The sequence below is a fragment of the Dermacentor variabilis genome, chromosome 8, assembly GCF_050947875.1.
Source record: "Dermacentor variabilis isolate Ectoservices chromosome 8, ASM5094787v1, whole genome shotgun sequence".
Classification (NCBI taxonomy): domain Eukaryota; kingdom Metazoa; phylum Arthropoda; class Arachnida; order Ixodida; family Ixodidae; genus Dermacentor; species Dermacentor variabilis.
In genome coordinates this window covers 78,017,202-78,031,861 of record NC_134575.1, presented here as the reverse complement: position 1 = coordinate 78,031,861, position 14,660 = coordinate 78,017,202, and the positions used below count along the sequence as shown (strand labels likewise).

Below are 14,660 nucleotides of genomic sequence, written 5' to 3'. Positions count from 1 at the left end.
GGTCTAGTAGAGCATATGCGGGAATGTTAAGGGTAATGTGCACGTAAATTATCAAATGTGCCGGTTAACTAGTGAGCTCAACGAAGCATTTATTGCGCAGCTCTTAGTAGCCCGTTCCTGCGGTGAGCGTCGGCGACGTCGGCGACGTCGGCGTAAACGAACGAACGAGCGCCGCGAAGAATAAAAGTGAACGCGGAGGGCAGCGGGAGATGAAAGAAAGCCGACAGCGAAGAGGGGACGAGGAAAGTGCAGGAGGAGGGTGCAGCCGAACCATGGGGCGGAAAGCGGAGGGCTAGCGGAGGGGAGACGGGCTGTGCATGCGCCGATTCATCGGCGACCAAGGCATCCGCAGCCGCGTGGGCGGCCCCATCTGTGCTTTCGATGGGGGGGGGGAGGGAATAGAGGGGCAGGCTGCCGTTAGGTGGGGAGGGCTACGCTCGCCCGCGGCGTCAGCTGCTGAGGTCAGTCCGTGGTTTCAGCGTGCATGACGCGGATCACGGATCCTGGAAGGGGACATTGCGCGCGGCTACAAGGGAGGCTCGATGTTGCACCCCCTTGGGTGTTATCGCCGACACTCGTGGCACAACTTCCCCATGACGAGGGTCCGCCCTCTTCATTGGTGGAAAGTAAGCGCGAGAAGAAAAGCGTACTGACGCGCAAGACGGGCTGTGCGGTGACGATGGCTACGATGGCTACGATGTGGCGCCAGAGTCGCGCGTGTCGTCTGTATGGAAACAAAGCGCTGCATGAGCGGAGTTCTGTCTGCGGAGACTGCTGTGAATTACGCACACGCGTCACCCACGAGATGCCTCTAGCGATCTCCCGATTAGTGAGGCAGACGCGCCGTGCCAGACAATATATCCCGAAATGAAAACACGTATGCGACTGCGCTCAAATTTCGCATTAGGGAGTATCGTAATGGTTGGTGAACTTTCTTAAACCCTCGTTCTTTGGCCTGTAGACAGGTGGTATATGAAACGCTTACAAAGTTTTCCCGCTGCACTGGGGAAACCTAAAATGGCAGGCATTCTGTATTTCCAGAAAATTATTGCTATGTTACAGGTGATGTGTAATGAGATTCCTATGTCTGTGTAATAATTTTGTGCCTCGAAATTATTTATAGAATAGTCGTTTACTCTCTATTTTTATGCGTTATACGGTGCGCATGGTGCGTTTCCCTGATGTCCTGAGTGAATTAAAGAAGGCACAATCGTTTATACTTGGTTAAAATAAATGCCTTGTTGTGTGTGATGTAGGATAAAGGTTTGATTTATCTAGGTGATATGGGTTTTCTAGAAAATTACTCATAAACGTTTGGGGCTACAGCATGCGAAGTCTATATTACGAATCACGAAGGCACAATGAACAATGATCTCAATGAACTCAATGTGCCACAATGCTCACATTCCAAAAGTATGAAATCTTATGGCTGTTGTACGAGCGAAGTTTCCAGAGCGTCAGTCCATCAGATGTTTTTCCGAAGAAAATATAAAGTGCTCGGAAGCTTATACCGCCATTATTTGCAATGATTTTCACTGGCGTAAGAGACCCGTACGGGACAACGAGTTCTCATTCAGCGAAAGGGATTAAGGAGGGGGGAGGGGGGAAATATAAGGGCTGATGTGTGGAGCAACTTTAACCTTTCTGTTCTAATAATGGGGTTTGTACACAATAATTGAATTCCTGTTTTCTCCTTGTCTTTGTGCAAAATAGGAGGCAGGTGGTGGGTTTCCCCGGTGTTCCCAGTGAACAAAATGAGGCACCGTGTTTATCTTTTATTAAACTAAGGACCATGCTATCAGTGATGTGTAGGCAAAGTTCAAAGAGTGCGAATTAATTGCGGTTTCTGTATTAAGTTAGTCGTTGAAGCGCTCCAGAGAGTTATACAGGGTGTCCCAACTATCATGCACCGAGATTTATAAATATGCAAATGTCAATTAGCTGGTCAGAACAAATTTAATGTTTTTTGCTATCGCTTGGAGATAAAGTATTTATATCGTTACGCCTAATTACTTACTCAGTCGTAATTAATTGATTTATCAACTATTATAGTTAAATAAAAAGTGTGAACGTGAAAATTGCAGAGTAACTTCAAAAAATCCCGATACAGCTTTCTGTTGCTCAATACGTGCTCTATGGAAGTGTTTTTCCGAGCGTGACAGAATCCCGCGAACACACGCAAGATTGCCGCCCAACTGGCCGCTGGAAGCACTTTGCGTGTTTGCGATAGATTCTTTCACACTCGGAAAACACTTTTATGTAGCACGTATTGAGGGCCAGAAAGCTCTATCGGGACTTTTTCATGTTGCTGTACAATTTTTTCCTTGAGACTTTTCACCTGAATAATATTTCAGAAGTTGATCAATTAATAAAGTCTAATTATGTAATTGGGCGGAATGCAAGAAAACAAAAAAATCTGAGTACCTCCAAGCGACGGCAAACAACATTACCTCGGTTCTGTTCATCAACGTGGTTTTGTCATACTTCTAAATCTTGGTGTAGGACGGCTGAGACATCTTGTATACGTGCGTTACGGACGGCCCAGAATTGCGCGCGCTCTGTTCGAGGAACTATAACAGCCGTAGAAATCGAATTCGGTTAAAATTGGGGGAAACGAAATGGCTGACTTACAGTCACGTTGAATATGAGCTGCAACACGGTGTCCTAGGGTCGAAGGCATTCAAAGACTGCACGGTCGCGTCGACATACAAAAAAAAAATGCTTTGGTAAATATCAGTCTTTGGAACTTCTGTTTAGTTCTGAATTTTTACGCGTGTCGGCACAGCCGTGTAGTCTTGGAGGCCTTTTGACCATGGCCGTCGTGTTGCAGCTCATATTGAACGCTACTGTACATGAGGAGGCAAATGTGTGTGGGTGACGTAAGGCTCCTGCCATAAGGAATTCTTAATCGACTGATCTAAAGCGTCACAGCGGGCAACTTTTGAAAGTCAGTGATTTAAAAGAAAACGTGCAGCGGAAATTACTAATACGATTGCTCGTCAGAAACAGTGTCGCTGGAAATTGGATTGCGATTCGGCAATGTTACACAAGTTGACTGCCTTTTTTTTTCACAGACTCTCGGTGGAGCTTACCCCTCGGCTCGTGAAGTCTTGGAAGTTTTTCACAAAAATATGGGTGAGGAAGTCGATGTCCTTGATCACCAGCGTTGGCACGTCGCCGTTGTAGAAACTGAAACAAAAAGACGTAAGCAAGCACGATGTTACCATGCAGTACATCTGCGTTGTTTGTGACTTCTTACAGCATGCGCCAGTCGGCAATGAAACGTCATTTGAGAGAACGAATGCCACAAGGAATCTCTACATACCCGAACACGTCTCCATACTTGTCGCACCATTCGGTCAGGGCTTTCACGAGACCCTGTGACCAAAAAACGCGGTCAAGAAAGTAAACAACGACCGCATAGAGACGTCAGTACCGAAATCATTTGGGACGGCAAGTCCCTTGCATAACGTATTTTTTTTCCAACAGCATATGAATAACTTATGAAAGGTAATAGTTGTTTAATACCGAAGCTGCTACATTAAATGACTTCACAAGTGAGACTTTCTGCAATAGGATAAGGTGATCGATTGTATATCGGGTGGGTTTATTCAACCCGATTCAACAAAGCCATTCCTGTTAAAGTTAGCTTAGGCAAGCGAAAATTAGTCCTTGTGGTTGTATTCCTTAGCGCGTAAAGCTATCTTTTCTTATTTGGGGAGTCAAAAGTGTATCAATGGTTCTTGAAGAGTTATTCCAAAAGCTTATTACGCACGTCCGTCAAAAGTTACGTCACAGGAAAATTGAAAACAGCAGCAGGGGTCGAATTCACAATTTTTTTTTCGTAAGTGCTCTTTGCCATTGACCAGCCGTTTCTTTAGTAGTCAGTCCACCAACAGCGTTGGTCAGCATTGGCTCTTACGAGCAATTCTAGCTTAGGCACTTTTCGTGAGTGCGATCCAAGATTGTTAAGAATTCGAAAAACGCTGTACCATTGTGGGTACCAAAAAGATTCTATACCAAAGAAAATAAACGCGTGATGACCACCGCAAACAGGAATCATTCACGTAGCCTACTGCTCGACAACAACGCATCGTGGCCATGGAGGGCGTTACCTTTCCGTGGTATTCAGCTAAGTTTCCCCAGAGCAAGTTGGGCTTCGGGCCGTGTATTCCGATTTCTTTGAAGTAAGAGAACGTCTTCTGGCGCCACCTGCATCAGGCAGGTCGTAAGAAACATGAGCTCTTGCATATTGTCGTCCGGAAATCAACCAAAACAGGCGGGTAGTTCACTCAAAGACATTACGTTGTCATCATACCACTCCCCTTTCCATGTGAGGTGAAATTGACACAGCATCCCTTTGAATTTCTCATTACTGTTAGCGAAAAGATGCCTTATTGAGTTTGAAAAAAACTTTTCGCTAGAGTTTGTAATAATTTGACTTCGTGGCACTAACACACGTAAGAGATTGCACAGCGTCCGATAGAGGAGACAAGAACGGAATAGTCTAATTCCCATCTCTAAAAACTGTTGTTTTTAAGGGCTAATTCGCCAGCTTTCTGCACTTGAACAAAGCGGAATATATTTTTAAGATATTGTCAAGAAAACAACGTAATAATAAATTCCAGTTTTCAGTATAAGAATAAAAACTGAAACAATTACTTTTCGAATTTTAACGAAAACGTCACGCATTGCAGTGAAATTTTGTTGAGTGGTGTTCGGACACACACAAAAAAAAGAGAAATGTAATTCCTTACCTGAACAGTCTGAGAAAGCCGTAGACTAGAACCGCTACGAGCGTCGTCCAAACCGAGATTTTTATGCAGAACCACATTGGTGCCCAATTCATGGCGGTCGGCTCTGCAGAGAGAGTGTCTTCGTCAACGCTAACGCCCAAGAGGCAATTGTGGAGCCGGTACTATTTGAAGGCCCATTTCTTATCACACCTCTTTCAGCCATAGCTCTATATTGGCCGCGTCAAAGGAGTTTTGTGAAAGCGCACATTCCAGACAAAATATTGTTTATCTCCTCGTTTCATGCCGGAGTGTTCAACAAACGAGCTTCGTCATATCATCGCGCACATATGGAGGCGCCTGCGTGAAAGATAAGAAATAAGCCTGAAATAACCGCCCTTTCAAGCATGTGTCACGTGTAGCTCTACAATTGCTTATTTTTGTGGTGCCTTACAACTATTTGTTGATAACGAGGCCAGCGACCTATCGCCAACACCTGTGTCGGCGGAAAGAAACAAAGGAAATCAGTGTTCAGTAAGAGTTTTTCTATTGCTTATGTGCCACTGTGCTTCAGTCATCATCATCATCATCATCATCAGCCTAGTTACGCCCACTGCAGGGCAAAGGCCTCTCCCATACTTCTCCAACTACCCCGGTCATGTACTAATGTGGCCATGTTGTCCCTGCAAACGTCTTAATTTCATCCGCCCACCTAACTTTCTGCCGCCCCCTGCTACGCTTCCCTTCCCTTGGAATCCAGTCCGTAACCATTAATGACCATCGGTTATCTTCCCTCCTCATTACATGTCCTGCCCATGCCCATTTCTTTTTCTTGATTTCAACTAAGATGTCGTTTACCCGCGTTTGTTGCCTCACCCAATCTGCTCTTTTCTTATCCCTTAACGTTACACCCATCATTCTTCTTTCCATAGCTCGTTGCGTCGTCCTCAATTTCAGCAGAACCCTTTTCGTAAGCCTCCAGGTTTCTGCCCCATATGTGAGTACTGGTAACACACAGCTGTTATACACTTTCCTTTTGAGGGATAGTGGCAACCTGCTGTTCATGATTTGAGAATGCCTGCCAAACGCACCCCAGCCCATTCTTATTCTTCTGGTTATTTCAGTCTCATGATCCGGATCCGTGGTCACTACCTGCCCTAAGTAGATGTATTCCCTTACCACTTCCAGTGCTTCGTTACCTATCGTAAACTGCTGTTCTCTTCCGAGACTGTTAAACAATACTTTAGTTTTCTGCAGATTAATTTTCAGACCCACCCTTCTGCTTTGCCTCTCCAGATCAGTGAGCATGCATTGCAATTGGTCTCCTGAGTTACTAAGCAAGGCAATATCATCAGCGAATCGCAAGTTGCTAAGGTATTCTCCATCAACTTTTATCCCCAATTCTTCCCACTCCAGGCCTCTGAATACCTCCTGTAAACATGCTGTGAATAGCATTGGAGATATCGTATCTCCCTGTCTGACGCCTTTCTTTATAGGGATTTTGTTGCTTTCTTTGTGGAGGACTACGGTGGCTGTGGAGCCGCTATAGATATCTTCCAGTATTTTTAAATATGGCTCATCTACACCCTGATTCCGTTATGCCTCCATGACTGCTGAGGTTTCGACTGAATCAAACGCTTTCTCGTAATCAATGAAAGCTATATATAAGGGTTGGTTATATTCTGCACATTTCTCTATCACTTGATTGACAGTGTGAATATGGTCTATTGTTGAGTAGCCTTTACGGAATCCTGCCTGGTCCTTTGGTTGACAGAAGTCTAAGGTGTTCCTGATTCTATTTGCGATTACCTTAGTAAATACTTTGTAGGCAACGGACAGTAAGCTGATCGGTCTATAATTTTTCAAGTCTTTGGCGTCCCCTTTCTTATGGATTAGGATTATGTTAGCGTTCTTCCAAGATTCCGGTACGCTTGAGGTCATGAGGCATTGCGTATACAGGGTGGCCAGTTTCTCTACAACAATCTGACCACCATCCTTCAACAAATCTGCTGTTACCTGATCCTCCCCAGCTGCCTTCCCCCTTTGCATAGCTCCTAAGGCTTTCTTTACTTCATCTGGCGTTACCTGTGGGATTTCGAATTCCTCTAGGCTATTCTCTCTTCCACTATCGTCGTGGGTGCCACTGGTACTGTATAAATCTCTATATAACTCCTCATCCACTTGAACTATCTCATCCATATTAGTAACGATATTGCCGGCTTTGTCTCTTAACGCACACATCTGATTCTTGCCTATTCCTAGTTTCTTCTTCACTGTTTTTAGGCTTCCTCCGTTCCTGAGAGCCTGTTCAATTCTATCCATATTATAGTTTCTGATGTCCGCTGTCTTACGCTTGTTGATTAACTTAGAAGGTTCAGCCAGTTCTATTCTAGCTGTAGGGTTAGAGGCTTTCATACATTGGCGTTTCTTGATCAGATCTTTCGTCTCCTGCGATAGCTTACTGGTTTCCTGTATAACGGCGTTACCACCGACTTCTATTGCGCACTCCTTAATGATGCCCATGAGATTGTCGTTCATTGCTGCAACACTAAGGTCCTCTTCCTGAGTTAAAGCCGAGTACCTGTTCTGTAGCTTTATCCGGAATTCCTCTAGTTTACCTCTTACCGCTAACTCATTAATTGGCTTCTTGTGTACCAGTTTCTTCCGTTCCCTCCTCAAGTCTAGGCTAATTCGAGTTCTTACCATCCTATGGTCACTGCAGCGTACCTTGCCGAGCACGTCTACATCTTGTATGATGCCAGGGTTCGCGCAGAGTATGAAGTCGATTTCATTTCTAGTCTCACCATTCGGGCTCCTCCACGTCCACTTTCGAAAAACCCGCTTGCGGAAAAAGGTGTTCATTATCCGCATATTATTCTGTTCTGCAAACTCTATTAATAATTCTCCTCTGCTATTCCTAGAGCCTATGCCATATTCCCCCACTGACTTGTCTCCAGCCTGCTTCTTGCCTACCCTGGCATTGAAGTCGCCCATCAGTATAGTGTATTTTGTTTTGACTTTACCCATCGCCGATTCCACGTCTTCATAAAAGCTTTCGACTTCCTGGTCATCATGACTGCATGTAGGGGCATAGACTTGTACCACCTTCAATTTGTACCTCTTATTAAGTTTCACAACAAGACCTGCCACCCTCTCGTTAATGCTATAGAATTCCTGTATGTTACCAGCTATTTCCTTATTAATCAGGAATCCGACTCCTAGTTCTCGTCTCTCTGCTAAGCCCCGGTAACACAGTACATGCCCGCTTTTTAGCACTGTATATGCTTCTTTTGTCCTCCTAACCTCACTGAGCCCTATTATATCCCATTTACTACCCTCTAATTCCTCCAATAACACTGCTAGACTCGCCTCACTAGATAGCGTTCTAACGTTAAACGTTGCCAGGTTCAGATTCCAATGGCGGCCTGTCCGGAGCCAGGTATTCTTAGCACCCTCTGCAGCGTCACAGATCCGACCGCCGCCGTGGTCAGTTGCTTCGCGGCTGCTGGGGACTGAGGGCCGGGGTTTGATTGTTGTATTCACATAGGAGGTTGTGGCCAAGTACTGCACCAGGGTGGCCAATCCTGCTCTGGTGAGAGAGTGCGTTACCGGTTCTGGTCACCGGGATCAGGCCGCACTCCAGGCCTGTTTGTGCAATTTTCTCAACACACGTTTTTTTTGTATTTTCCGGTGGAGAATTGCGCGGCACCGGGATTTGAATCACGGTCCTCTTGCACTGGAGACGGATACTCTACCGTCCCCGCAGGAGTTAAATTAAAAATTGGAACATGGGGTTCTGCGTGACAAAACCACTTTCTGATTATGCACGCCGTAGTGGAGGACTCCGAAAATTTCGACCACCTGGGGTTCTTTAGCGTGCACCAAATTCTAAGTACACGGGTGTTTTCGCATTTCGCCCCCATCGAAATGCGGCCGCCGTCGCCGGGGTCCGATCCCGCAACCTCGTGCTCAGCAGTCTAACACCATAACCACTGAGCAACCACGGCGGGTCCCGCAGGAGTTGTACGCCTCATTTAACCTACAGTGGTGCCCTATTTGATCAGTCAAGGTGGGCCAATCTGAGCTCGGTTATACCGCATGGATGGCACTCGGCTAGAGAACCTGGTATTTATGACCTGCACATGTGTGGCCACACATAATTGAGGATATATAATTTTTTTTCTTTAGGAGGGTTTCCGTACAGTGATAAAATGAAGGAAAAGACATTAAAAAGAAAGAAAAAGAAAGGGAAAAAAAAGGAACATAACTTGTGATTTGAACTCATGATCCTTCAGTGTTGCCCGGAAAGGTAGCTCAGTCGGTTGGTTCGTCAAGCCAGCGGTTACTTTCAAGCGCCATAGCTCCTGCTCCGAGCCTCATACTTATGTGGAAAGGGACTGATGATGTCCGCGACAGTCGATTGGAAGGCATAATTTCTTGGAAAAATGGCCGCCAGAGGAGCAGCGTGAACTCGAGCGGCTTTATAGACTAGGAAAACTGCCTTAAAATATTTAGACTTGAGGGGAAGCTTCGTTAACAAACTATAACACGGCAATCAGCACTCGAATACGACGAGAGAAATTATTGAGACGTGGAAAATTCCCTTGAAATAAATCTGGTTTGCGAGACAAATGCTTGTATGTATTGAATCTCTTAAAAGATGAGGGGGGAAATATGCGCTCACCGAGAGGGCATCGTCAGCACGAGACCACCACCAGGCACCTTACTGAGATGTGGAGAGCTTCGCGGCCGGAACGAAGCCTCCCCTCTCCGCCGGCCAAGCGTGGAAAACGCGCTTCAGTACTTCAAGATTAATGACAGCCACGGCGCAAAATGTACTTCTACTTCAGTTATGGTTTAAGAAACCTCTAGCGCAGAAGGCTTTAGCGCTAAGCCAACGTTGTCAAAGCGGATATCATGCCTCTCTCCCAACTCGAGAGCTCGTAAATGTTGACAATGTTGCGCACGACAACATTCATCTAAGAAAAATAGGAGGAGTAAGGGGGAGGAAAGTCGCTGAGGACCCGTATTTGTGGATGAATAAGCCGCTGAGGACAAAAACTAGGAGATAAAACAAAAACGGATTGTAGCTCCTAAGGGAGGCTATAATACCAAGTCATAGGGAAAGCTTACCAATATTGTAAAAAGGTCTGTACTCATTATGTCCTAGCAGCGCTAATTTATCCGGCTAAAGCTGGTATGGTACAGGGATAGCGGATCGGGCGAATTGGAAATTAACCGTGATAGCAGCGCACAGAGAACGACGACACGTCGTGAGAAAGATGGGACAAGCACTTGCGCTGTCTTTGTCTTTGCATGTGATCGCTTCTCCTGCTCTGCTGTCCTATATATAAGATAGGGGGTATCTAAAACGTGGTGGCTATGACGTGTTTTCGGCCATTGAGTCACTTCCTGCGCACGCATACCGCAAAAGCATAGCCTTGTAGATCGGTTTCAGTTGCTTGGATGGAGTGGTTGCTGGGGCGCGTATTCAGACTCCACCTATTGGAAAGTTGACAGAGGAACTTGTCATGAAGCTTAGAACCGTGGAGCGAGCGATGGAAGAAAGAAAAATAACAGGCGTAATGTTAAGATCTTGTTAAACAAATGTTGAAGTGCACCGACACACAGACTATAGCTTCTTTCGATGTACCGGTGTGCTTCGCCCTACTTTCAACATGAACTTTAGCCAACTAGCCCGGCTAGCCATCCTGTTCTAACGTTAAGATAAAGGAAAGACGGCGGTACGTATTACGGACTAAACAATTGTAGCTGATATCCTAGTTGACATTAAGAAGGAGCGCAACAGGTGAGCAGACAGCCGGTGCTGTAATATAGTTACAGTATAGGAGGCGAGAGAAAGGAAGCGCTGTCGAGGACGGCAGAAGATTGGATGGTTGGTCAGATTGTGCATTTCGCAGGCGTGGGACAGGGACAGCTGACGCAAGACAAGGTTAATTCGACATGTATGACCGAGACGTTCTTTTTTTTTTTCATTATGGGGTTTTACGTGCCAAAACCACTTTCTGATTACTAGGCACGCCGCAGTGGAGGACTCTGGAAATTTCGACCACCTGGGGTTCTTTAACGTGCACCTAAATGTAAGTACACGGGTGTTTTCGCATTTCGCCCCCATTGAAATGCGGCCGCCGAGGCCGGGATTCGATCCCGCGACCTCGTGCTCCAGCCTAACGAGACGTTCTTCCGCCATTGCACATAAAAACATATTATTATGATGAAATGGGGTAGACAATATAAATATACGAAATAGGCCAAACATTGCGAGCTATGGAAGTGATTACAGAACGAGGCGGCCGCTTTTTGTTAACGGAGACAACCAAGTTTAGCTCTAGGACACAGGCTAAGAATAGTGACATTCATTTTCTAACCAAAAGCGACATTAAAGTCGCGTGCAATTTTGTGCAGTGCACTTCGAGGAAACTGCTAACCCAGAGAGACGGACTGATGACAGATCTATCAAAATATTTTATACAAGCGGATGGTAAGCCACATACCACGGACTGGTGAGGCTTCATGTTTTACTCACTGAATCAGGCACCGATTTACGTAATTACGTTGTCGTTGCTGCAGAGTGTTGCAGTACAAACCAACTAGTAGTTTAGGCGTATTCACTACTCGCTTCATAAAACGCAAGGCTAAAATAAAATAACGTACAGTTATTTGTTGGCAAGTCGACATTACAACTTTATCGCTGCTTTTAAGACGTTGTACCACTAAGAATGCGTACAGAAGAATATATAAAAAAATTAATTATGAGGCATTACGCGCCAAAACCATTTTATTATTTTGAGGCGAGCCGTGGTGGGGGAGTCAGCAAATTTAGATCACCTGAGGCTCTTTAACGTGCACCTAAATCTAAGCACACGGGTGTTTTCGCATTTCGCCCCCATCGAGATGCGGCCGCCGTGGCCGGGATACAGCAATATCTATGTTTACTGTATGACTATATATAAGCAAAGGCTGATCGACCTAATCCTCAATATAAATGCAAACATGTTTAGGAATCCTATGAACACATATCAGCGCGCATGTGAGTTATAAGATGCGAAATTACACCATTATACCGGGTGTTGTTTCAAATAAAAAAAAAGAATTGCTTGTAGCACAAAGCAAAATTCTACTTCTTGGGTTGGCCTGCTCGAAGAAGTGGACTTTAGTTGCACAAAACAATTGAAGTGTATATTCGACTAATTAACAAAAAATTCACTAATTAAATGACTCACTAATTATCTTATGGCACATATTGCACTTTACAAATTCAAGCCGGTTAGTTCATCTGGCAGATCCACTTGGAACGAATTCTGAGGAAGACACCAGTTTCGAGATAATAATTACCGAACTTTGCAGAGAGGTGCATTAGAGTTCCAGTTACTTTTGTGCTTCAATGCATAAAACAACGTTTTGGCAAGAAATTAAGTGGAACGACAGTGCCTATTTACTGCAAGTTTTGACGTAGCATATCTCATAAATGGTGTCATTTCACACAATTCTTTACAAGTGGATGTGCCTTACAGGCTCCCCGGCTTGAATTTGTGGATTGAAATATGTGCATAAGGTAATTAGTCTTAACCTAATTAGTCTACTTATGTTAACTAGTCGGTTATGCATTTCAATTTTTCTGCAAGCGCAGGCGCTAGATGCTGAGCGAACGTACGAGACAGGCAACTTCTGATCATTCATTTTCAGTGATTCGATGAGAATGTCTAGCTTTAGGCAGCCTACAAACTCGTTTTCTTGGTTTAGGCTTAGCAATTTATCATTTCTCTAGTCTCAAAATGTTGCACCCGCTTTTAACAATGAACAGGCGTTTTAGTATTACAATTATTTCCTTTAGTAAACTCAACATTATACGTGCATCTGGTAACATGCACATGATGCACGTTTCCTTGTTTTGTTGCGCTTGCATAGGCATTGTAATGGCGTGTTAGATAACCGAAAGGTTCGTTTTCTAGTTTCGAAGCTACTCAGTTGAATAGACGCCCAAATGTGATTGATATTGCATGTACTTATGAAATGATGTACATTAGTTTTCTTTTAATCAAACGGACTTCAGACAGCCACTATGTTTACTTCAGTTAGAAATTAGAAAATATTCGGTTCTGTATTTCATATCTGAAAGCAGCTTATTGCAAATATTATTTTTGAATTAGACCGGAAAATTTCTCTATACGAACAGCCCTACAGGAAACCCCCGACAATGATTTCTGTCAGTATTTGTGGTTTGATAGCCGACATTATTCTTAAAGAATGAGGCATGATTGCAGCAGTCATGCGGTAGATTACACTATATTTAGGCTGTTACAAAGTGAACTTATCGTTTTGACATCGGTATTAAAATTTTAGAAAATTGTGCGTATTGCAGGATAGACTTTGCCAAGCTTTCTTTCTTTATAGGGGCAGACAATCTGTTCGCTCTCAGTCTTCCCATCGTCCCGTCATCTTGGCTCATTCAATATGGGCTGCAGGTTTCGCAAGTCGAAGTGTCCAAAATAAAAGTATTTTATTGTACCTGGATAAAGTAAAACGTTTTTCATGTACTCGTATACGTTCGTATTAGGAAGCCAGTAACGTAACAGAGACTACATTAAACTATGAAATCTAGCTGCGAAAGGTTAGCATGCATTGTACCAGTACTTCGCGAAAAAAAAAAACACGAACGCTATAAATTTCTGGGAACTACCGGCAATTGGAGAAAGAACAGCTAAATTTATAAAAATGCCATGAGAAAGCAAAATACTACAACAAAAAACAATCGTAGACTGAATACCATTCTCACGGCAAAACAAAAATTTATTCCGGGTGTCCTACTGTGGAGGCTAGAAAACTACTTGACAAAATTAGGAAGCATGTACTGCACAACGTTCTCAAGACAAAAATAATTTTTCGTTTTCTTTTTTTTTTTGCGCAATCGAGAAAGTAACATTCGCAACTGTATACAACTTGAACTTACTTGAACAGGAAAACGTCAGAGAGTGTGGCTCCTCTGTACTCGTGCTTAATATAAGTCTTTGCGCTGCCAGCTTATCTGCGCGCCAAAACATATTTGTCATGTTCTATCTCGGCGAGTGAACTCAAAAGTGATTACCACGCAGCACGTTTTGCCATTACGAGTGTCACCCCATTGTTTGTTATCACGGTGTCGATATATTTTCTTTGGTCGTCTGTCACCCATAGCGCTGTGAGGAGAGTTCAGCAGATATGGACGAGCAAATGGATAAACAGAGGTTATTTGTGCTTCTATGGAAAAGAATTGCTTCCTTGAAGTACGCACGTAGTTGCAGTAGTCTCATGTGCTCCGCAAAGATCAACAATCAGTGCCCCGCGTCACAGCCACATTGATTGCACCGCAGGTGATGACACATATTGTTCAGAATGATTGAAGCACGCATAAACGGGCGTTCGCTTACAAAATCAGTTATTTTCTTTTGAAAAATTTGGATAATGGGATAATGTGCGTGTTAACCATGAAGACGTGGTGCTGCCCAAAAGCTCCCACTCGTAAAACTTTGATATGGGGTGGATCGAGCAGGCGCATGAAACACACCGGCGGAACACTGTTCGCCCGCTAGAGTTGCCCAAAATTACGCAACGGGAAAAGGAGCCCTCTCTGCCGCTTGCCAATGTTCGAGATAATTTGGCGCGCTTCATATTCCCTTTCATAACAACGTCCCTTTTTTCCGCGCATGAACAACAAGATGGTGACTCCCACAGATGCCTTAAGCCATACGTAGCACTACGATGCCAAAATGCCAAGCTCGCATTGCCCGAAGTAGCTGCCAATATCTGATTTTCGCTAGGTCAGCAGTGCTGACTTATTGTAAATACTGTAGGTTGCATGTCTCGTTCATCTTCTGGCATTGTCTAATTCGCTTTCTTTACTTAAAAAAATTAAATTATGGGGTTTTA

General features: G+C 44.3%; 1 protein-coding gene across 1 annotated transcript in view; it reads right to left on the bottom strand.

The window, feature by feature from the left end:
- LOC142590343 (cytochrome P450 3A5-like) overlaps positions 1–13,803 on the bottom strand; it is a 43,513-nt gene extending 29,710 nt beyond the window's left edge. Inside the window, exons 1-5 of the mRNA XM_075702399.1 lie at positions 13,705–13,803; positions 4,758–4,860; positions 4,116–4,212; positions 3,326–3,378; positions 3,093–3,189 (exon numbers count right to left, since the gene is read on the bottom strand). Of these exons, the coding sequence (XP_075558514.1) occupies positions 3,093–3,189; positions 3,326–3,378; positions 4,116–4,212; positions 4,758–4,860; positions 13,705–13,795 (441 nt within the window). The 5' untranslated portion in view covers positions 13,796–13,803. The remainder of the gene's footprint in view (positions 1–3,092; positions 3,190–3,325; positions 3,379–4,115; positions 4,213–4,757; positions 4,861–13,704) is intronic.
- Positions 13,804–14,660: the final 857 nt, after the last annotated feature.